The sequence below is a fragment of the Sus scrofa genome, chromosome 15 (assembly GCF_000003025.6).
Source record: "Sus scrofa isolate TJ Tabasco breed Duroc chromosome 15, Sscrofa11.1, whole genome shotgun sequence".
Lineage (NCBI taxonomy): Eukaryota > Metazoa > Chordata > Mammalia > Artiodactyla > Suidae > Sus > Sus scrofa.
Window position 1 is genome coordinate 32,060,676 of NC_010457.5, and position 24,858 is coordinate 32,085,533.

General features: G+C 44.0%; 2 protein-coding genes across 2 annotated transcripts in view; both read left to right on the forward strand.

Moving 5' to 3' along the window:
• LOC110256907 lies at window positions 390-3,846 on the forward strand. Its single transcript, XM_021074724.1, has 2 exons — window positions 390-429; window positions 2,915-3,846. The coding sequence occupies exons 1-2, from the start codon at window positions 390-392 to the stop codon at window positions 3,823-3,825; spliced, it is 951 nt and encodes a 316-aa protein (XP_020930383.1). The 3' UTR covers window positions 3,826-3,846.
• Window positions 3,756-24,858, forward strand: part of CYFIP1 (cytoplasmic FMR1 interacting protein 1) — a 110,665-nt gene continuing 89,562 nt past the window's right edge. The window contains 1 exon segment of the mRNA XM_021075607.1: window positions 3,756-3,888. The gene's annotated coding sequence lies outside the window, so the exon portion shown is untranslated.

The window sequence follows — 24,858 nt, forward strand, 5'->3', positions numbered from 1 at the left end:
CCTACACTACAGCTCACAGCAATGCCGGATCCTTAACCCACTGAGCAAGGCCAGAGATCAAAGCCGCATCCTCATGGATCCTAGTCTGTTTCGTTAACCACTGAGCCAAGAAGGGAACTCCCTGACCTCTGTTCTTATCTTTGGTATTTCTTCACTTGTACTTTCTTTGGATTTCATTTCCTTTTGTTTTTCTAATGTTTTTGAGGTAGAAGTTTAGAGAATGGATTTTAACCCTTTCTTGTTTTATACTCTATGTATTTGATATATTAACTTTCTCTCTGAGCATTCATTTAGCTGCATCTTATAAATTTTGATGTCATTTTTTCATTATTATTTAGTTCAACATATTTTCCCATTTCCATTGTGATTTCTTCTTTGATCAAGGTGAGATGGGCTGGGTCTTTGGACCTGGAATCACCTGGACAAATGGTATCCTTGTGCAACAAAATACAAAGAAAGTATAACGGGCTAAAAAGAACTGTGTGCATGTGCAATTTAGGCCCATTATGGACAAAAAGATACAGAATGACCAAAAATCCAAATGGCACCTCTGAAGAACCAGAAGAAAAGCAGGTCACTGGGTATGCCTCCTGCACATAGCTCCACCATGGGGGTGGGCAGACCAACTAAGCCATCCCTCTGGCCTGACCCTGAGATCTGCCCCTACCCTCACCCCATATAAGGAACCAGCTTAGCCTACTGTGGGAGAGAGCAAGAGAACGTGATACTTGTTTTCACTTCCCCCCCCAAATAAAGCCTTGCTTAAATTTCTTGCCTGGCCTCTTATCAATTTCTGTTGATTAAGAAAGGCCAAGAACCCTGGCCGGTAACAAAAGGAACATTTAGAAATGTATTATTTAGTAGTCTAATATTTGGGCATTTATTTATTTATTTTTATTTATTTACTTTTAAGGGCCACACCTGCAGCATATGCAGGTTCTCAGACTAGGGGTCGAATTGGAGCTGCAGCCACCGGCCTACACCACAGCCACAGCAACGCCAGATCTGAGCCACATCTATGATCTACAACACAGCTCACGGCAATGCTGGATCCTTAACCCACTGAGCAAGGCCAGGTGTTGAACCTTTGTCCTCATGGATTCAGATTTGTTTCTGCTGAGCCATGAGGGGAACTCCAATATTTGGACAGTTAAAAAGTTATCTTTTTGTTACTGCTTTTTAGTTCAATTTCACAGTGGTCAGAGAAAGTTCTATATGATTTCAATCCTTTGAAATCTATTGAGACTTGTTTTATTTCCTAACATATATTTGTGTATGTTATTTGAAAATTTTAATTCTTCTTAGTAATACTTTGAGGGATCAGTATAAAGATTTTGAACATCTTTTTTTTTTTTTTTGTCTTTTTGTTGTTGTTGTTGTTGCTATTTCTTGGGCTGCTCCCGCGGCATATGGAGGTTCCCAGGCTAGGGGTTGAATTGGAGCTGCAGCCACCGGCCTACACCAGAGCCACAGCATCGCGGGATCTGAGCCGCGTCTGCAACCTACACCACAGCTCACGGCAACGCCGGATCGTTAACCCACTGAGCAAGGGCAGGGACTGAACCCGCAACCTCATGGTTCCTAGTCGGATTCGTTAACCACTGCGCCACGACAGGAACTCCCTGAGCATCTTTCATTAAATACAATGTATTTCGTATTTTGTTTTGTGAGAGTACCATTAAAGGCAAACAGGTCAATTGCTTTAAATTTTTTCTGTATCTTACTGGTGTCCACTAGTCCTATCAATAACTAAGAGAAGGGTAATAAAATCTCTAATTATGATAGTATATTTGCCTATTTCTTTTTCCTTTTTTTTTTCTTTTTCTTTTTTTCCTATTTAGGGCCGCACCTGTGGCATATGGAAGTTTCCAGTCTAGGGGTCAAACTGGAACTACAGCTGCCAGCCCACACCACAGCCACAGCAACACCAGATCGGAGCCTCCTCTGGGAACTACGCCTCACCTTTGGGCAATGCCAGATCCTTAACTCACCGAGCGAGGCCAGGGATAGAGCCTGCTGAGCCGCAGTGGGAACTCCTGCCTATTTCTTTTTCTGATTCTATCAGTTTTCTGAGGTATTTCAAAGCTTATCTGCTGCTATACACTAAAAATTATCCTTTTTTTTTCTGAATTAATTGACCCCTTTGTCTTTACCAAATGTTCCTTTTAATTTCTGGTCACACCTTGTTTTGAAGTCTACTTTGATATTAATGCAGTCACTCCAACTTTCTTATGATTAGCATATGTATAATAGATGCTTTTCCATCTTTTAAAATTTCAACATCTCTGTGTCCTTATATTTAAATGTCTCTTTTAAACAGCCATATCCAATATCCAATTATATCCAATGTGACAGTTTTTTAAATTGATGTGTTTAGTTCATTTACATTTAATGTAATTACTAATGGTTGGATTAGATCTAATTGCTCTTTGTTACTGTTTGTCTTATGTGCTTTTTGCTCCTTCTTTGCTGTCTTCTTGGATTTATATTTTAGCATTCCATTTTATTTCCTCTCTTGGATTTTTTAATTGCTTTTTTTAAATTGCTCTAGGGATCACAATATTTTTAAATTATCACAATATACCTTGAATTTGTATTCTGTCACTTCATCTACAGTGTAAAACAGAAAAACAAAAACAAAACACAACCCTTTGGAATCTTTGAGACTCAGCCCTGGGCAGAGAAAAGCAGTATTCTGACTGAAAACATGTGGGCTGGCTGGGAACCAGAAAGTCACTCAAAACCCATGTTTCGCAGGAGCCATGTGGAAGCTCCAGGAGCTTCTAGAAAAAAATGGTCTCTGACTATTCAGACAACTGGTAGATTCTGGTTTAGTCAGGAACCATTTGCCATAACTTTTTGCATCACTGAGAGGACAGCGGGGGTAATGAAACTTGAGGTTTTCATAATCTAGTGGCCAAATTAGAGTACCTGCTGTCTATCTTTATTGCTCATTCTTATAATAATTGGGGAGGCGTGGGGTGGTGGGGTGGTGGGGTGGGTCGCGAAGGAGTCGGTAGGTGGGGGTGGGTGGGGGAGTTTGGGGAAATTTTTCTCCCAAGCATATTTGTAACAAGCTCACTCTCCACTCAGTGTTTCCCCAAGACGTTACTTCACTGGCCTTTCTCAAGATTGTGTTTTTGGACCAGTCCATCAGGATTTCTTCTGCCAGCCATTCCCACAAGCCAGCGCACTCCTTGGCCCCGGCTCAGAAGGGAGACGGAGTTGTACAGTCTCGACCACTGCAAGGGCCGGTCCGGGTCATTTTCTCCCGGTTGGCTCTGTTCTGCAGGCGTGTCCCGGTCGCACCCGGTACCGGCCATCTGCCGGCCCCATCCCGCGGAGCACAGGTGTGCACAACTACTCCCTGGCAGTGGGGCGCCAGGACAGTGCACCCTTGCTGTACCCCAAGTCCCTTCTGCAGCTCATGTCATCCACAGCCCTGACCCGGGTGGAGCCTGGCACAGGGTGTGGACTCCTGCTCTTTTTACCGCCCAAGCGGTGCAGCTCCCTCGCAGAAGCCCCTCATCCGCCTCCCATCCCCCCTCAACCCCGGTGGTCCCAGGCCTAAGCCAGCAGGTGGCCTTCGGGGCTCTTCTCCCTGGGGAGCATTTCGGCCACGGGAGGGTAGCGCGGCCCCGCTCAGTGCGGAGCTGCAGGGACGGTGGAAGGCGCACAGCGGAGAGGAGCGAGCGGACTGGGCTGAGGCCGGAGCGCGGAGGGAGGAGCGCCAGGAGGAAGGGGCCGAGCCGGGAGAGCCCCCGCCCCGGGAGGAAGGGGAGGAGGCCGGGTGTTTCCTGGCGCATTCCCGGCCCGCCCGAGTGACTCACTCGGCCAGGAAACTCCCAGGGCCCGCCCGGGACCCCCGAGCCGCCGCGGTGGACCCAGGTGAGCAACGCAGCCGCCCCCGCCCCGCGGCCCCAGTGGGCTCGCTGCGGCCCTCGGAACCGTGCGGGAGGAGGGAGACGGCGGTGGGGGCCGAGGTTCCGCAGGCAGTCGGGACTTGGTCCACGGCGGCGCGGCCTCCCAGGCTGTGCGGCCTCCCGGGATCGCCCCGGTCCCCGCGCCCCCGGCACGTGGCGGAGCTCCTGTGGGGAGGGGGTACATTGGGGTTTTGCAGTTATTGTTGGAAAGTAAGGAGCAGGCGGCTTGCACCGAGGTCGTGCTTTGTGCCCCTCTCTGAGGAAGGAGGGAGACTCTGGCCGAGTGAGACCATTTTGCAGATTCTCGGAGAGAGGAGTTTGGGGCTTTGTTAAGGAGCCGGGATTGTTACGTGGGCGGCGCGATTCCGCACCGCCAAACTGTATTTTAAGCCTGAAATGCGTGCTCCTAATTCCCCGCGCTTGGTGGGCGGGGGAAAAGGGTGGAAGAGTAATTTGGAAATGGGGCTTAGGGAGCGTTTTCTAAGCCGAGAAAGGAGTCCAGAACACGTCCACTCGTGCTAGGTCTGAATGGCAGGATAGCGATTGCTTATGAAGCCGGCTGTTGGACGGTCTGCGCTTCTGCGGGCGCCTGCGATCTGGGAGTTTTCTTTTCCAAGGGTGTATGGTGCCGTGCGCCGTGCCCCGTGCCCCGCAGTGTTTTGCTGAGGCTTGGTGAGCCCGGTGCTATTTTTTTGGCCGTTGTCAACGTGATTCCGTCAGTGGTCCGTGATTGAAGTAGCAGTGATTCCCGTGCTGTAGCTCCGGTTGCTGTGCTTGACAGCTCCTCAGCAGCTCCAGCTTTCAGTTCGGGGCAGAAAAGCCTGTCCGGGTCGTTCGCCCGCCGTCCCTTCTCTCCGAAGGCCTTTCGTGGTTTTCCGGGTGGGGCGCAGACCGACAGGCACCGAACCAGAAGAAAATAATCCCGTTTTAAATGAACGTGGGCCACGGCAGGTGTGTGTTCGTGGGAATTCAGCTGGCAGATGGTGCCAGGGCTGCCCCTCTCGCCTAGCGGCATCATCTGTGCCAGAGGCGAACAGGGAAATGTGGTCGAAAACATTTCCTGCATCAGTCCATATGTTTGTGTGCTCAGAGGTCGCTCAAAGAAAAGGTACCCCTCAAGTGTGTTGGACGTGTTTATTTAAACTTATTGTTAAGTTTACATATAGTAATAGTCACTTTGTGGTGTACAGTTCAGTGAGCAAAGGACCACCGCAATCAAGGTACAGAAGGGTATCACCCCCTAAACTCCTTCAGAGACAAGCCCATTCTCAACTCCTGACCTCTGATCTGTTCTCCACTTCTACTACAGTTTTGCTTTTTCCAGAATGTGGTGTGTGGTTTTTGACTCTGGCTACTTCACTTGGCATTTGAGATTCATCCACACTCTAGTTTGTCCCTGAGGGGAGAAGACCTTGCAGTTTGAAACATGTGCCTTTGGGATACAACCTGAGCCATTCAAATAACACTTGTAAGTCATGAGATAAATTGCAGAACTTCAGCTCATTAAAAAAATCAAATGGGGAGTTCCCGTTGTGGTGCAGCTGAAAAGAATCCATCCGGATGCAGGTTTTATCACTGGCCTTGGTCAGTGGGTTAGTTATCCAGCGTTGCTGGTGGGCTGTGGTGTAGGCTGCAGATGTGGCTCTGGTGTCGCTGTGGTGTAGGCAGGCAGCTGCAGCTTAGATTGGACCCCTAGCCTAGGAACCTCCATATGCCGTGGGTGCAACTCTGGAAAAAAAAAAAAAAAAAGTCAAACAGTACTGAACTACATTTACTAAGGGTGAAATTTCCTCAGTACTTCTCTCTTGGTAGTTAGCCTTTTCTGTGTATACACATTGGTTTTGTTTTTGCGTATGTTCTTTTGTCACATAATGGGATTATATTGCATGTATCATTATACCTTTTCACATAATGATCTTCAATTATTTAAAGATCTTGGAAATCTTTTTTTTTTTTTGGCATATGGAGGTTCCCAGGCTAGGGGTCTAATTGGAGCTGTAGCTGCCGGCCTGTGCCATAGCCACAGCAACACCAGATCTGAGCCGTGTCTGTAACCTACACCACAGCTCACGGCAAGGCCAGATCCTTAACCCACTGAGAGAGGCAGGGATCAAACTCTCGTCCTCGTGGATAGTACTCAGGTTTGTTAATCACTGAGCCACGACGGGAATTCCTTGGAAATCTTAACATGTTGGCATATACATTATATGTACACACGGCATTATATGTACACATGGATATCCCTCATTCCTTTTATTTGTTTATTTACTTATTTATTTTTAGGGCTGCGTATAGGGGTTCCCAGGCTAGGGGTCGAAAGGGAGGTAACAGCTGCCGGCCTGCACCACAGCTCACGGCAATGCAGGGTCCCCCACCCACTGAATGAGGCCAGGGATCGAACCTGCATCCTCATGGATACTAGTCAGACTCCTTTCCCTTGCACCACAACGGGAACTCCCACCCTCATTTCTTTTTAATGGCTGTATAATGCTCTGATAATTTATTTAATCAGCCACCAGTTAATGGATGTTGTTTTGCATTGGTCACTCCCATTGTCAATGCTTGTGTGTGTATCTTCATGTATATACTCAAGCTTATTCTGGAGGTGAGTTTGGGTTTAAATAATAGCTAACATTTCTTGAGTACTTGTTTTGCTCCAGCGTTGTTTCAAGCCAGGGTTACTTTTCCTGTATGGGTCCTGATAGTGACTATTTGTGGCTTTGCAGGCCGTACGGTTTCTGCCACATCCTCCCCAATAACTCTGTTGTAGCACCGAGTCAGCGTAGACAATTTATAATGAATGAGTGTGGCTGCGTGCCAGTAAAATTTTACTTATAGAAATAATGGGCTGTCGTTTGCTAATTCCTGAGTACTTTACATACTGATTATTCTCACAACCCTCAAAGGTAGGTGCAGTTATTAGTCCCATTTCACCAACAAAGAGATGAAGTTATGTGTCCAAAACTACATGCCTGGTGAGTGGCAGAGCCAGACTTTGAATCCAGCCACCTGACTGCACACTCATATGTTAAAAATTAGAAGCTACCAAAAATGTCTTCTCCAAAATGTGAGACCCTGGGACCTGACCCTCACATACCTACTGAATCACTCACCTGTGATTCTTTTTTTTTTGTTGCTTTTTGTCTTTTTGCCATTTCTTGGGCCGCTCCTGCGGCATATGGAGGTTCCCAGGCTAGGGGTCGAATCGGAGCTCTAGCCGCTGGCCTACGCCAGAGCCACAGCAACCTACACCACAGCTCACGGCAACGCCAGATCCTTAACCCACTGAGCAAGGCCAGGGCTCGAACCCGAAACCTCATGGTTCCTAGTTGGATTCGTTAACCACTGAGCCACGACGGGAGCTCCCTCACCTGTGATTCTTTGAAGGCACTGTGCTTGCTCAGGTACTACTCCAGGAGCACCTGCCTCCTTGTGCCAGGTGGGCCAGTGTTCATTCCCTCAGCCTCTCTCACTGTGTGACTCTGTCCTGGCTTTTGTTCTGTATTTCACTAGCACTAGTTTATAGAGGAGGCAACTCAGTCAGTGCCTGGGGCTGCCTGCTAGCCAGTGGGAAGAAAGCCAGACTTCTGTAGGCGAGATCAAGTTGGATCCTGGAAAGTCTACTGCTTTAATTGCTGTCGATATCTGCTGTAATATGATCACCTGAGCCTCAGTGCCCTGCTTGGCCTACCTTGGCCCATTTTTCTTCTTTGGTAATGTGGAAAAAGCACCTATTAGATTGTTAGGAAGATCAAATGAGATTACATATATATATATAAAATGTACTGTAAAGGGACTGTTACTATTCATGCTATAGTTTTAAAGCTTTTATATAACTAACCAGTTCTAGCTACTCATTGTTTTTTGCAACCAAAGCAAGTATAGTGTGGATTAATGACATTGCTGTAATTTAAAAACTTTAGGAGTTCCCATTGTGGCTCAGGAGGTTAAGAACCTGACATAGACTGTGAGGATGCGGGTTTGATCCCTGGATTGGGTGTTGCTGCAAGCTTCAGGCATAGGTTGCAGGTGCCGCTTGAATCCTGCATTGCTGTGGCTGTGGCGTGGGTGGGCAGCTGTAGCTCTGATTGGACCCCTGGCCCAGGAACTTCCATATGCTACAGGTGTGGCCCTAAAAAGGAAAAAAATAAAATAAAAATGCTATTTTAGTCAAGGCAATACATTCAGAAAAATAAAAGGCAGATTAGAAAGAGAAAACTAAATTGTTCCTTTTTGCAGATGATATGATATTATCTACATAGAAAAATCTAAGGAATCTGGAGTTCCCATTGTAGCTTGGTGGTTAATGAATCTGACTAGGAACCAGGAGGTTGCCGGTTTGATCCCTGGCCTTGCTCAGTGGGTTAAGGATCCGGCGTTGCCGTGAGCTGTGGTGTAGGTTGCAGACGCGGCTTGGATCTTCTGTTGCTGTAGCTCTGGCATAGGCCGGTGGCTACAGATCAGCTTGAACCCCTAGCCTGGGAACCTCCATGTGCTGCAGGTGTGCCCATAGAAAAGACAAAAAAAAGAAGAAAATCTAAGGAATCTATGAAAAAGCCATTAGAACTAGTAAATGAGGTTAACAAGGTCACAAAATACAATCAACACATGTAAGTCAATCTTATTTCTATACACTAGCAAAAGTTGAATTTTAAAATACACCATTTTTAGTAGCTTCAAAAAATCAAAACCTATGGGGTACCTTGGTGTTGCAGCAGGTTAAAGTTTCCTTGGTGATGTCATTGCTGTGGCTCAGGTCACTGCTGTGGTGCAAGTTCATTCCCTAGCCCAGGAACTTCTATGCTGTGGGCATGGCCAAAAAAAAATCAAATATTTAGGTATAAATTTAATAAAATGCATACAGGATCTGTATGCTGAAAACTACAAAATGCTGATGAATGAATCAAAGGTCATGTAAATCAGAGTTCCTGTCGTGGCACAGCGGAAACGAATCTGACTAGGAATCATGAGATTGTGGGTTCAATCCCAGGCCTTGCTCAGTTGGTTAAGGATCTGGCATTGCCACGAGCTGTGGTGTAGGTTGCAGTCTCGGATTGGATCTGGCGTTGCTGTGGCTGTGGTGTAGGCTGGCAACTGTAGCTCAGGTTAGACCCCTAGCCCTAAAAATCAAAAGCAAAACAAAACAAAGATCATGTGAATGGAGAGGCATGTTATGGTCATGGGTTGCAACACTCAACATAGTAAACATTGTCAGTTCTCGCAGTTTCTATTGTGGCCTAGTAGTTAACAAATCTGACTAGTATCCATGAGGATGCAGGTTCAATTCCTGGCTTTGCTTAGTGGGTTAAGGATCCAGAGTTGCTGTGAGCTGTGGTGTAGCCTACAGACATGGCTCGGATCTGGCATGGCTGTGACTGTGGCTGTGGTGTAGACCAGCAGCTGCAGTTCCGATTTGCCTCCTAGCCTGGGAACCTCCATATGCCATGGGTGCGGCTCTAAAAAAAAAAAAAAAGAAAAGATTGTGAGTTTTCTCCAAATTGATCCATAGATTTAACATAAATATTGTGCCAAAAATAATTTAACCTTATTGATTTATAATGTACCTACTATAAAATTTACCTGCTTTGTGTGCAGTGATTTTTAGTAGATTTTTGGAGTTGAGCAGCATCACTATAACCCATATTTATCACTCCAGGAAGATCCCTCGTGACCTTTTACAGTTAATCCCCATTCATAGCTCCTATTCCAACTAATCACTGATTTACTTTTTTTTTTTTTTTTTTTTTGTCGTTTTGCTATTTCTTGGGCTGCTCCTGCGGCATATGGAGGTTCCCAGGCTAGGGAACCTACGCCAGGGCCACAGCAACGCGGGATCCGAGCCGCGTCTGCAACCTACACCACAGCTCACGGCAACGCTGGATCGTTAACCCACTGAGCAAGGGCAGGGACCGAACCCGCAACCTCATGGTTCCTAGTCGGATTTGTTAACCACTGTGCCATAACGGGAACTCCTGATTTACTTTCTTTTATGGATCTGTCATTTCTGGACCTTTAACATAAATGAAAATGTGCAATTTGTGGTCCTTATATGTGGCTTCTTTTACTTAGCATAATGTTTTTGGAGTTTATTCCTATTGTAGTGTGTACTAATATTTCATTCCTTTTTGTTGTACTGCAGTCCATGGTATGGCTACATCACCTTTTTTTTTTTTTTTTTTTTTTTTGTCTTTTTTGTCTTTTTTTTTGTTGTTGTTGTTGCTATTTCTTGGGCCGCTCCCGCGGCATATGGAGGTTCCCAGGCTAGGGGTTGAATCGGAGCTGTAGCCACCGGCCTACGCCAGAGCCACAGCAACGCAGGATCCGAGCCGCGTCTGCAACCTACACCACAGCTCACGGCAACGCCGGATCGTTAACCCACTGAGCAAGGGCAGGGACCGAACCCGCAACCTCATGGTTCCTAGTCGGATTCGTTAACCACTGCGCCACGACGGGAACTCCTACATCACCTTTTGTTTAACTATCGATTAGGTCCATTTTTTGCCTGTTATGAATAATGCTCTATGAAGACTCAGGTGCAGGTCTTGATATGGGCATACGTTATATATTTTCTCTTCAGTCGAAATCTCGACGTATTCTTGATGGGTGATAAGATGTTTAACTTTTAGAAATCTCAGCAGGATGTCATTATAGATGAAAGACAAACTGGCTCTAAAATTTATATGAAGGGGAAAATAAGCTGGAATCACTGAAAAAAATGTTTAAAAATAAAAATAGAGGAAATCACCTTTTTTTTTTTACTATAATAAACTATAAATAACCTAAAACTGGCGTTTTAATCATCTTAGAGTACAGTTTAGTAGCATTAGCATTTACATTATTGTGTTGCTGTAAACCACAGTCCATCCCCTGACCTTTGTTATCCCAAACTGAAACCCCTATTTATTTATTTTTAAAATTTGTTTACTTATTACTTGAGGTATAGCTGATTTACAGTGTTTCAAGTGTACAGCAAAGTGATTCAGTTATTCACATACACACACACACACCCCTATTCTTTTTCAGATTGTTTTCCATCATAAGTTAATACAGATATTGAATAAGTTCCCTGTGCTTTACGGTACATCCTTGTTTATCTGTTTTATATGTAGTAGTGTGTATCTGTTAATCCCAAATTCCCAATTGATCCCTCTTCCTCCCTCGCTTTCCCTTTTGGTAACCATGCGTTTGTTTTCTGTGTCTGTATCTGTGTCCATTTAAACGCTAAGCCCCCATTCCTTTATTCCTGGTGGCAGCCATTCTATTTCCTGTCTATGAATTGACTTTCCAGATACTTCATATAAGTAGAATCATATTGTCCTTTTGGGTCTGGCTTATTTCACTTAGTATAGTGTCATCAAGGTCATCTATTTTGTAGCATGTATCAGAATTTCATTCTTTTTTTTTTTTTTTTTTTTGGTCTTTTTAGGGCCTCACTCTTGGCATGTGGAAGTTCCCAGGCTAGGGGTCTAATTGGAGCTATAGCTGCCAGCCTACACCAGAGCCACAGCATCGTGAGACCCAAGCCATGTCTGCGACCTACACCACAGCTCACAGCAACACCGGATCCTTAACCCGCTGAACAAGTAGCCGAGTTCTCATGGCTACTGGTCAGGTTCGTTTCCACTGAGCCACAATGGCAACTCCTCATTCCTTTTTAAGGTTGAATAATATTCCACTGTATGGAATATTATTTTATTTATCAAATTAAAGGGCATTTGGGTTGTTTCCACCTTTTGCTGTGGCATAAGGCTACTGTGAACACTGGTGTGCAGATATCTCTTTGAGATCCTGTTTTCAATTCTCCTGGGTATATATCCATAACAGGAATTGCTGGATCATGTGGTAATTCAGCTTTTAGTTTCTTTGAGGAGTTGTCATATTGTTTTTCATAGCAGCTTCACCAGCCTTCCTGTGTACGAGCAATGCCCAAGGGTGCTAATTTCTTTACATCCTCACCAGCACCTATTTTCTGTTGTTGTTGTTGTGTGTGTGTGTTTTGAATAATAACCATGCTAATGGGTATGAAGTAGTATCTCATTCTGGTTTTGATTTGCATTTCCCTAATGATTAGTGATGTCGAGCATCTCTTCATGTACTTATTTGCCATTTATCTTCTTTAGAGAAATGTCTATTCAAATCCTTTGTCCATTTTTTAAATCATATTGTTTATTTTTTCAGTATTGAGTTGTAGGAATTCTTTATGTTTTGGATACCAATCCCTTATCAGATACATGATCTGCAAATATTTTCTCCCATTCTGTGGGTTGTCTTTTCATTCTCTTGATAGTGTCCTTGGATGCATAAAATTTTTTAATTTTCATGCCTAGGTTATCTATTTTTTTCTTTTGTTGTTAGTGCCTTTGGTGTCATATCCAAGAAATCATTGTCAAGTCCAATGTCGTGGAGCTTTTCTCATGTTTCCTTCTAAGACTTTTATAACTTTAGCTCTTCTGTTTAGCTTTTTTTTTTTTTTTTTTTTTTTGCTTTTCAGGGCCGCACCTGCAGCATATGGAAGCCCCCAGGCTAGGGGTCAAAGTGGAGCTACAGCACACAGCCATAGCAACTTGGGATCAGAGTCTCATCTGCAACCTACACCACAGCTCTCAGCAATGCCAGATCCTTAACCCACTGAATAAGGCCAGGGATCGAATCTGCAACCTCATGGATCCTAGTCGGATTCTTTAACCACTGAGCCATGAAGGGAACTCCCCTGTTTAGGTTTTTATTCATTTGAGTTAATTTTTGTATGTAGTATAAGGTGATGGTTCAATTTAATTCTTTCGCATGCATTATCTGGTTTTCCCAGCACCATTTCTTTAAAAGACTGTCCTTTCTTCAGCGAATGGTTTTGACACCTTTGTTGAAAATCATTTGACCACATACATAAGAGTTTATTTCTTGGTTCTTTATTCTGTTTCATTGGTCAGTGTGTTAGTCTTTATGCCAGAACCACACTGTTTTGATTACTGTAGCTTTATAGTAAGTTTTGAAATCAGTAAGTGTGAGACCTCCATCTTTGTTGTTCTTTTTCAAGATTGTTTTTGGGTAGTTTGAGTCTTTTGAGCTTCCATATCGATTTTAAGATAGGTTTTTCTATTTTTGTAAAAATGCTGTTGGAATTTTTAAGGGGATTACATTGAATCTGTAGATGGCTTTGGGTTATATTGTCATCTTAACAGTATTAAGTCTTCCAGTTCAGGAACATGAAATATCTTTCCCTTTATTTGTGTCTTTAATTTCTTTTAGCAGTGTTCTGTAATTTTTTAGTGTATGGATCATTCACCTCCTTGGCTAAATTTCTTTAAACCTTTTTTTCTTTTTTGATGCCATAGTAAATGGAATTGTTTTCTTAATATTCTTTTTGGACTGTTCATTGGTAATGTATAGAAATGCAGCTGATTTTTATGTGATGCTTTTGCATCCTGTAGCTTTGCTGAATTGATTTATTAACTCTAACAGTTTGGTGAAAACCTTTAGGACTTTCTACATATAAGATCATGTTCTCTGTGGTTCCATGTATTATGAGACTGTGTTGTTAGATGAATATATATTTATAGTTGTTATATTTTGCTGATGAGGTGACCATTTTATCATAATATTTCTAGTAACAATTTTTGTTTTCAAATCTATTTTGTCTAACATTAGTATAGCTACTTTTGACCACTTTTGGGTTTCTCTTTGCATGGCATATCCTTTTTCATCAAGTTTCACCCTATTTGTATCTTTGAATTTAAAATGTCTCCCATAGGAAACGAATCCGACTAGGAACTGTGAGGTTGCAGGTTCGATCCCTGGCCTTGTTCAGTGGGTTAAGGATCTCGCATTGCTGCAAACTGCGGCATAGGTCACAGACGCGGCTTGGATCCCGCATTGCTATGGCTGAGGCTCAGATTGGAAGCTGAAGCTCCGATTTGACCCCTGGCCTGAGAACTTCCATATGCTGCAGGCGCAGCTGTAAAAAAAAAAAAAGGAAAAAAGAATCTGAAAAAGATTCTATGCATGTATGTATAGATAGGCAGAGGTCATAACGGATTTGCTGTGCTATACACCAGAAACTAATACAATATTGTAAAAACTGTTTAAAAAAGTCTTTCATAAATAGCATATAATTGGTTCATTAAAAAAACCCCATTCTATCAGTGTCTGCCTTTTACACTTAATGCAGATACTTACATGGTAGGATTTACATTTGCCATTTCGTCATTTGTCCTTTTTATATCTTCTGTCTGGAGACCCTTTCTTGGCTGTAAGTGGGGAGCTTAGGCACAGCAGCTCTCTAGGAGCCAGTGGAGAACTAGCACCATGAGTGGAACTTAAACATGGCAGCTCTGGCCTGATTTCAGGTTATCTGATAGGATTTTTAGAGCACTCTAGGGATACGGTTTACATTTCTCTGAATTTTTTGTACTAAAGACATCTCAGAACATGGTCTCAAGAACATCGGAACATGCTTTTTACCTTTGTGCGTTGAGCCTGGTGTGCACGTGTGCTGTTCAGCAGAAGCTTGTGGAGCATTCATTTACCCAGTCCAGCTTCTTCGTGATGGCCTCACCTCCATGCAAGGCGTTGGGGACAGAAATCACAGGCCTTGAACTTTTTGAGTATTGAACAAGACCAATGGATAGCAATAGCTACTGTGACTTTGAAACCAGCATATTTGTGATTTGCATTTATATCTCAGATACTCCACTAGCCAAGCTTGTCAGGCCCTGTTCTTCACTCTCCCTTGGGGGGAATTTTGCTCCTCAGGAGAGAAAAACCAATGCTTAGAGGGCAATGAGTTCCATCTTGGAACCTGCTTTCATAGCAAGAATTTTACGCTAGAGCTAGCACAGAGCCTGTGCCTGTGTTGTTCTGGCCAGGACAGTGGGGGTGGGCGATGATTCATCCTTGAAGACCCTCACATTAGAGGGTACACTTTGCTCTGAAGAACCGCATAGCGCCAAGACAGAAGTGGTGATGAGGATTTGCATTATGTTTAAATCCCTGTCTAAAGCTTGACCTACTCAAGCAGTTTCATTTTAAAGAAGTTTCTTTTTTCCTTTTTTTTTGCTCTTTTTCTAGGGCCGCATCTGCGGCATACGGAGGTTCCCAGGCTAGGGGTTTAATGAGAGCCACAGCAATGCCAGATGCAAGCCGTGTCTGTGACCCATACCATAGCTCATGGCAACGCCCACTGAGCAAGGCCAGGGATCGAACCCACAACCTCATGGTTCCTAGTCGGATTTGTTAACCACTGAGCCACGATGGGAACTCCAGTTTCTTCTTTTTCTGCAAAGCCTGCCTCAAAGGCCCAGTCTCCACAAAGCCAGTGATCTTTCTTTCTTTCTCTCTCTCTCTCTCTCTTTGCTTTTTAGGGCTGCACCCGCGGCATACGAAAGTTCCCAGGCTAGGGGTCGAATTAGAGCTGCAGCTGGCTGTCTACACCACAACCACAGCAATGCCAGATCTGAGCTGCATCTGCGACCTATACCACAGCTCACAGCAGCGCCGGATCCTTAACCCAAGTCCTAATGGATACTAGTCGGCTCATTACTACTTAACCAGGATGGGAACTCCAGCCAGTGAGTTTAAAGTCACCTGGATTCTTGACTTGTTGGGGTTGCCTGTCCCCAGGGGTGCTGGAATAACTGAGTGTGTTAAATCAAGCAAATGTGTGCATGTGTGTGATAATCTCACAGACTCTGGAGCGTCAGCTTTGCTCCTGCCCTGGAGACCACGTGGATAAGGGTTTTGTACACACAAGTTGTGTTTTGTCCTTTGCTTTTACTGGGGTGCGGAATGTGTGTATCAGTCAGGATTCTCCAGAGAAACAGACCTAATAGGATACGTGTATAAGCAGAGATTTATTTTAAGGAATTGGCTCATGTGATTGTGGAGGCTGGCGATTCTGAATTCAGAGTAGGCAGGCTGAGACCCAGGAAGAGCTGATGTTGCAGCTCGAGTCCAAAGACCATCTAGAGACAGAATTCTTTCCTTTTTAGAGGACCTTGGTTAAGGCCTTCAACTGTTTGGATGAGGCTCACCCACTTTATGCTGGATCATCTGCTTTATTCAAAGTCTTCCCATTGAAATGTAAATCACACCTTAAAAACACCTGCACAGCAACATTCAGACCAACCCCAAACTGGATCATACCCTAGTATAGCCAAGGTGAGACATAAAATTTTTCATCACAGGGAGTCATTTTTACTTTGTATTTTTTTTTTAATTTAATGATTTTTATTTTCTTCCATTATAGCTGGTTTACAGTGTTCTGTCAATTTTCTACTGTACAGCAAGGTGACCCAGTCACACATATATGTATACATTCTTTTTTCTCTCATTATCATGCTCCATCATAAGTGACTAGATATAGTTCCCAGTGCTATACAGCAGGATCCCATTGCTTATCCATTCCGAAGGCAATAGTTTGGATCTAATAACCCCAAACTCCCAGTCCATCCCTCTCCTTCCCCCACTCCCCCAGGAACCACCAGTCTGTTCTCCAAGCCCATGATTTTCTTTTCTGTGGAAAGGTTCATTTGTGCCGTATTTTAGATTCCAGATATAAGTGATATCATATGATATTTGTCTTTTTCTTTCTGACTTACTTCATTTAGTATGAGAGTCTCTAGTTCCATTCATGTTGCTGCAAATGGCATTATTTTTTCTTTTTTATGACTGAATAGTACTCCATTGTCTATATATACCACATCTTCTTAATCCACTCATCTTACTTTGTATTTTAATAATTTGCTTTTTAGTTACTTGCCTCCTCTGACAAAGGTTGGCTTCAAGGTATTCCCACGCAAAGGGTGGGGGGTTCCTGCCCTCTGGAACCGCCAGCTGAGCGAGGTCAGAATCAACACTGTTCACCCTCTCCCCACTGGGAGACCTGCACACAAGCTCGGAGAGCTTGTCACTGTCAGACCTGCACACAAGCTCGGAGAGGCTCTCACCCCTCTCAGTGTCCACAGATGGCCCCCTATACACCAGAGGTGGACAGAGCAGGGCTAGTCAACCTGGGGACAGGATACCAGGATGGTCGCGAGGTCTGGGGCAGCTGCCACAGAAGATGTGACTTCCTGTCCTGCACTGCTGTGTGACCTTGTGCTGGGTTCTTTGTGTACCACCTGGACCCCAGTGGCCCATTTGGGCTTACTCCATAGGTTATGTGGAATTGGTTGTGATTCTGGAAGGGCTTTTCAGAAGCTCCTGGAACACTCACTTGCCTTCATTCTGCCTTGAGGTCAGGGCAAGAGGGAAAATGTGCTGTGTTATTGGGCCTCTGGGGTGTGACTCAGCCTGGGGGTCTCCACAGACTGGGCTGGAGGCAGACTCAGCGTGAAAAACTCCTGAATCTGAGTTCCCCCTGAATTCTCCGGTTTTTATTTTGGTCAGGTACATTTCTGTAAAGTCAGCCAGGGTTGTGTTTTTGAATTCATGCTTAGAACTCTGTGCCTTGGGGAGTTCCTGTTGTGGCTTAGTGGTTAATGAACCTGACTAGCATCCATGAGGACACTGCAGGTTCCATCCCTGGCATTGCTCAGTGGATTAAGGATTCGGTGTTGCCATGAGCTGTTGTGTAGGTTGCTGATGTGGCTTGGATCCCACGTTGCTGTGGCCATGGCGTAGGCTGGCGGCTACAGCTCTGATTCGACCCCTAGCCTGGGAACCTCCATATGCTGCGGGTGTGGCCCTAGAAAGACTTAAAAAAAAAAAAAAAAAAAAAAAAGAACTCTGCCTTGGGAGCTTGTGATTTGGTTGAGAGCGACTGGGGTGTGTGCCCCACTAGACTGTCTCGGGGTCCCCCCTGCCCTTTAGGATGACCGTATCTGGGCAGAAAAGTCCAGTATTGTCTGTCCTCCGTATCCATGATGCAAAACCTGGGGATACAGAGGCAACTATGTTTATGGCACAACTGCCATTTTATATGTGACCTGAGTATTGTGGATTTTGGTATCCAGGGGAGCTCCTGGAACCAGTCACCCCGCGGATACCTAGGGGTGACCGTGTTTTCAGATGACTTTCCTGGGAGCACATCCCAGAATGGAATTCTTGTTTTTTGGCTAGTCTGAGTCTTCTGAGATTCCATATTAAGGTGGGTTTTTCTATTTTTGCAAAAAATGCTGTTGGAATTTTGAAGGGGATTACATTGAATCTGTAGATGGCTTTGGGTTACAGTATCATCTTAACAGGTTACTTCTGCGGCTGGGATCTGATTCCTGACCCAGGAACTCCATCTGCCACTGGGTGGCCAAAAAAAAAAAAAAAATGCAGACACTTCTATCACTTTTGACTTAAAAAATACACAGCCTGGAAGTTGAGACTTAAGTTTTATTAGGGGCAATGTTAGGACTTAAGCCTGGGAGACAGCATCTCAAGTAGCCTTGAGAAACCACTCTGAGGAGGCAAGGGGGGAGCTAGGATATATAGCAGTTTTTGCAACTAAGGGCAGGTAGTAAGAACAAAAGAGGCCTGGGCTCGCTGAAATCATTCCTTTGATATGCACCTCCACTCTCAGGGCCCGTATCCTGAGTTTTTACAGCCTGCAGGACTCACTGGCTCTCACCCTTGGAGGTGACTGCATTCGCAGAAGACAGATAACCGTGACATTCTTTGTTTTATCTTTAACTACAGCCTGGGCAGTGGCGATATTTCAGATGTCTGAAATACCCCCCAAAGAGGAAAGGGGGGGATGTCAGGATATGACAAAGGTGAGGTGCATGCAGCCATACACACATTTTACAAAAGTTTGTTGCTGGTTTCCTGAAGGTTATTCCTTGTCATGGGGAGCAGCCATCACCATGAAGGATTTTAGTGTTTTTCTAGATATGAGGAGATGTAAGAATTGGGCACATAAAATCTTCTCCTAAAAATATCTGACCTGTTCTGCCAGTTTTCTCCGAACAGAGTGTCTCGCTCCTGATTTTTACCCTGAGCTCGGCTCAGGGGGTGCTGTGGGTCGGCAGCTGCAGTGGTTCATGATTTAATCCATGTAAAGGCTGATGGCAGGTGCCAAACTTCAGTTCACACTTTGAAGGATTTTGTGGTACACCCTGTGTTGGAGACCACCGCCCAAAACCTTTTCTCCAAGTGTGGGCCAGAGACTACAACCTCAGAATTGAGGGGTGTGTGAGTGGGAAGTTAAAAATGCAGGTGCCCCCTGCTCCCGGCTGAGTTAGGACAAGATGTGGGAGTCTGCATTTGCATGGTCTCTGTGGTGATTGTTTTAGTTGCAGCTGGCTCATACCCCAGCTTCCTAGGCACCCTGTGGTGCTGGGCAGGAGAAGCCCATGTTTAGGATCTGATGGTTCTCTGAATACAGTGAAAAGTACAGGCAGACCTCATTTAGTTGATCTTTGCTAATATTGTGCTTCACATATGGTGAATTTTTTTTTTTTTAACAAATTGAAAATTTTGAGAGTTCCTGTTGTGGCTTAGCACTAACTTGACTAGTATCCGTGAAGATGTGGGTTCCATCCCTGGCCCTGCCCAGTGGGTTAAGGATCCAGCGTTGCTGTGGCTGTGGTGTAAGTTGCAGATGCAGCTTGGATCCTGCATTGCTGTGGCTGTGCCGGTGTAGACCGGCAGCTGCTTCGCCTATTCAACCCTTAGCCTGGGAACCTCCATATGCTGCAGGTGCAGCCCTAAAAAGCCAAAAAAAAAAAAAAAAAAAAAAGTTAAGTTTGTGGTAACCTTGCATTGACCATGTCTGTTAGTGCCATTTTTCCTTCAACATTTGCTCACTACATGTCTCTGTCACACTTAGGTGGTTCCTGCAATATTTTAAACTTTTTCATTATTTTTATATTTGTTATGGTGATCCATGATCTGTGATCTTTGATGTTACTGTTGTAAAATATTATGACTTGCTGCAGGCTCAGATGATGGTTAGCGTTTTTTAGCGATAATGTACTTTGTTTTTGCCTATTTTTAAATGATTTTAATTTTTTCCATTACAGTTGACTTAGTAACATACTTTTTATTTTTTTATTTTTATTTTTTTGCCTTTTCTAGGGCCACACTCACAGCATATGGAGGTTCCCAGGCTAGGGGTCCAACTGGAGCTATAGCCACCAGCCTACGTCAGAGCTACAGCCCAGCTGCATCTGCGACCTACACCACAGCTCATGGCAATGCCGGATCCTTAACCCACTGAGCGAGGCCAGGGATCGAACCCGCAGCCTCACGGTTCTTAGTCGGATTGATGAACCACTGCGCCACGACGGGAACTCCCATAACATACTTTTTAAATTAAGGTATGTACATTGTTTTTGTTTTGATGAGACATTAACCATTAACCATTTTTTATTCTCTCGATACGAAGTAATTTTACATTACAGCTGTTTTTACATTCCTGCAATGGGATGCTTTTCAAAACATATTTATAGCACCCTTGTTATTTTCCCTCCAGTATTGTCATCAAATACTCCTGGTTGACATTCCTGTGGGACTCTTGGCCTGTCCTCTCTGCTATCACAGGGAAACCTCATACATTGTTTCCAACTCATCGGCAATGCTAAAATATAGTGACTTTCCAATCTTGATAAATACTGTTGTCAAAAATACAGTCTTGGATTTCTTGTGCACACTGTTAAATAGCAGTATTCTTCAGTTTACTTAAAAGCATGGCAGAGATATGGGACATTTGGGGCGACAGCAGTATGAATCAATCACATAGTTGACATAAGAAAAATATGAGCTAGCAGTTATTAAGCACTTTTGTGTATCAACCACTGCTATTTAACCAAGTCTAGATGTTGTTTTTTAAGAAATAATGCTATTACTGGATGGACCTAGAGATTATCATGCTAAGAGAAGTTAGGCAGTGAGACACCAACATCATATGCTGTCACTTACATGTGGAATCTAAAAAAAGGACACAGTGAACTTCTTTGCAGAACAGATACTGACTCACAGACTTTGAAGAACTTATGGTTTCCAAAGGAGACAGGTTGGGGGGTGGGGGAAAGGGGCTGGGGGTTTGGGATGGAAATGCGGTAAAAATGGGTTGTGATGATTGTTGTACAGCTATAAAGGTAATAAAATTATTGAGTTAAAAAACTGGTTTAAAAAAGAGAAATAATGCTATTATACAATTAATAGCCTATAGTATGAACAGAATTTTACATGCCCTGGGAAACCAAAAAATTTGTATGACTTGCTTTATTGCAATATTCACTTCTTTGCGATGGTCTGGAGCTGAGCCTGCAGTATCTCTGAGGTCTGCCTATACTCCCCCTGTCCCCCTTGTTGTAGCCTGAAAATGTTTGTTTGCAGAAACTCTTTACCTCTTGAAGACTTTTAAATTACGACTGGGGGAAAAAAAAGATGTAGACAATTAAAAGTGTCCTGGAAGGAACTTTAAACAGGTGGCCTCAGAGCCCAGTGGCTGCAGACAAAGCCACTAGCTGCAGCCTCACCTGGGGGATGAGGCAGTGACTACACATCCTAGCTCAGCCTGAAACCTGAAATCTCATATATCTGTATATGGAACTGTTCATTGTGAACAATTCTGTAATGTGCAGAGGCATGGACAAGAGCATTATGAACCCTCAGCAGTGGCCTCGGCCACCTGTCACCCTGCCTACACCATGCTCCTTTGAGGCAAGTCCCCAGGAGCAGTGTCTCATCACAGTCACATACGCTTCAGTACCTGTCTCCAAGAGAGAGGGGTTCTACTTAAAAACATAAATTGCTCTCGGCGTTTTGCTGCTTTTTTCTGGACTAGAAGCAAAGATGATTTTGCATTTTTAAGATCTCTCTATTTTGTATAAGTTGGTTTATTTAGATGCTCAAAGTCTGGGAAGTGTAAAATTATTAAGTAATTGAAGCTAAACATTTGGAGCGTATGCATATTTTATTTTATTTTTTGCTTTTTAGGGCCGCACCTGTGGCCTATGGTTGTTCCCAGGCTAGGGCTTGAATCGGAGCTGCAGCTGTTGGCCTACACCACAGCCACAGCAATGCAGGGTCCGAGCTGCATCTGCAACCTACACCACAGCTCATGGCAACGCTGGATCCTTAGCCCACAGAGCGGGGCCAGGGATCAAACCCATGTCCTCATGGATACTAGTTGGGTTCGTTACTGCTGAGCCACAACGGGAACTCCTGGAGTGTATACATATTTTAAACAAAGCTTACCACTCTGCAGTGGTCTGAAGCCCTTGATTATAAAACTAAAATGATTGCTGCTGAGGGCTGACTTGTTTGAGGATGTGTGGTCCCTGGCCCAGATCCCTGTCAGGTCTGTCAGAAGCTCTCTTCCAGGAGTGCAGGCCTCTGGGCAGATTTTCAAGGCAGTTGTTCTGGCTGGAAGGATGTGTTTCACTCTGAAGTGAATGCAGGTCTCTAACCTGCCATGGGTCGTGGCAGTGAGATGCCACTGAAAAACCTGCAGTTAAGGACATAGGTCTATTTTCAATGTTTTTAATACCTTTTCCCTTATGTTCACAAAATGTTTTCCAGGGACTATTCCTTTTTTTTTTTTACTTGTTTCAAATCATGTCAGCCTTACAAAAACTGTAAAAATAAAAATAGTACAAGAACACATGACAGAACTTTTTGACATCAATCTGAAGCCCTTTATCCCTAGTATATTTCCTAAGGATAAGGATATTCTCTTACAAACCCACAGAACAATGACCAACTCTGGCCTTTTATAGAAAAACTTTGCTGATCCCTGTCCTAGAGAATCCATTGCACATATTAATGTGCCAGAACCTCACAGTTTATGGTAAAAAAAGATCCTGTTATTGGAAGGAGCCTCGAGAGATGGCACACAGACTGGTTCATTCGTTCAGTGGAATAGTATGTACCTGTCCAAGCAGTGCTTCTGTGCAAGCCTGTGACAGTGTGGATGCCCCTTAGGAACATAGCGGCAGTGGAAAAAGTCAGTCAGACAATTATATAGAGTATGATATCCCCTTTATAAAGATAAAGGTTGAATTTTAAATGTGCCTTTTTGAAAATATGTGTAGATGAGGTGCAGCTTGTACAAAAGAAGGCAGGGGATTGATGCCCCGGTGGGATTTGCTATATTTCAAAGACAGGACCCTCGCTTTTGTTGTGAATGGTGGTCCACCTGTCTTTGTGGCATCATTAAACATAACACGTGAGAGCAAGCCAGGATCTAGGAACTATAATGCATGCGAGGTCCAACAAGAAAAAAATTCCTAAAATCATTCAGCTACAGAACTTTTTTTTTTTTTTTTGTCTTTTTAGGCTGCACCCGTGGGATATGGAGATTCCCAGGCCAGGGGTCAAATCAGAGCTGTTGCTGCCGGCCTATGCCAGAGCCACAGCAACACCAGATCCGAGCTGCGTCTGCAACCTACACCACAGCTCACGGCAATGCAGGCATGATCCTTAACCCACTGAGCAAGGCCAGGGATCAAACTTGCAACCTCATGGTTCCTAGTTGGATTTGTTTCCGCTGTGCCATGACGGGAACTCCTACAGAACTTTTTATGGATCTCAGTATTACTTTCAAATTAATTCTCTGAGATTTTCTGTTGCCTCAAAACTGTTTCTCAGGTGGGCAATTGTTTGAGAGCAGCTGTTTGCTCAAATGGGGACTGTGGGTTGAAACTACTTCCTTCCCTGGCTCGGGCTGGCAGAGTTGTTCCTGCTTGGTAAATTTTTGAGTGAAAGAGGAAATTCCATAGGGAAAAGGCTGAAAAGTTGATATGGTAAAAAAAAAAAAAATTTAAACTGAAGTTTCAAAGGAAAAAGTGAAGGCAAGTCGTCTGACCTGGGAAAATTTGTTGCAGCAACTTCCACACCAATTTAATGTCTTTAATGTCAGCGGTATAGTGGGTACCCGTGGATGTTGATGAGGAAAATACTGAGATTTCAAAGGACAAAATGATAGGAAAACAAACCAAGCAGGCAAGTCACAAAAAAGAAAACCAAACAATGGGTTACTGTATAAAAATTTGTTAAACCTTAATAGGAATAAAAGGAGTGCCAATTAAAGAAGAATTTAAATGTGGGTCCAGGGAGTGCCTGTTGTGGCTCAGTGGTTAACGAATCTAAGAACCATGAGGCTGCAGGTTTGATCCCTGGTCTCACTCAGTGGGTTAAGGATCCAGCGTTGCTGTGAGCTGTAGTGTAGGTCGAAGACTTGGCTTGGATCTGGCGATACTGTGGCTGTTGTGTAGGCTGGTGGCTGCAGCTCCGATTAGACCCTTAGCCTGGGAACCCCACATGCTATGGGTGCGGCCCTAGAAAAGACAAAAAAAAAAAAAAAGTGGTTCCACTTACTAAATTGTGAAAAGCAAAGTGATCCCTGTGAGCTGTGAAGAGGCTCCATGCTGGTGTCCCTGTGGGAGGGCAGTTCCCTCAAATCCACCTGTAGCTTTTAAAAAATTGAGATGTAATTGCCATTAACATTATATTAGTTTCAAGTTAACAACATAATGATTTGATATATGTACATACTGTGAAATGATCACCACAGTATGTCTAGTTATAGACATTTTTGTGTAGATATACACAAAATTTTTTTTTCTTTTGGGAGAACTTTTAAGATCTATTAGGAGTTCCGCTCCTGGCCCAGTGGAAACAAATCTAACTAGGAACCATGAGGTTGCGGGTTTGATCCCTAGCCTCGCTCAGTGGGTTAATGATCCATTGTTGCTGTGAGCTGCGGTGTAGGTTGAAGACGTGGCTTGGATCCTGCTTTGCTATGGCTGTAGTGTTGGACCCCTAGCCTGGGAACCTCCATATGCCTCAGGTGCAGCCCAAAAAAGCAAAAAAAAAAAAAAAAAAAGATCTTTTCTCTTAGCAACTTTCAGATATGCAATACAGCAAGACTCAAGACTTATTTATTTCATAAGTGGAAGTTTGTACCTTTTGACCCCCTTGGCCCAATTCTCCCACTCTCCACCTCTGGCTACCACCAATCTATACTTGTTTTTTTTTTTTTTTTTGTCTTTTTGCTATTTCT

Excerpts from the sequence above, each read along its gene's own strand:
- LOC110256907 (XM_021074724.1), top strand. The coding sequence starts at position 390 with ATGGGCTGGGTCTTTGGACCTGGAATCACCTGGACAAATG. Across the intron at positions 430-2,914 it reads TGGAATCACCTGGACAAATG|TGGCCAAATTAGAGTACCTG; the intron begins GTATCCTTGTGC and ends TTCATAATCTAG.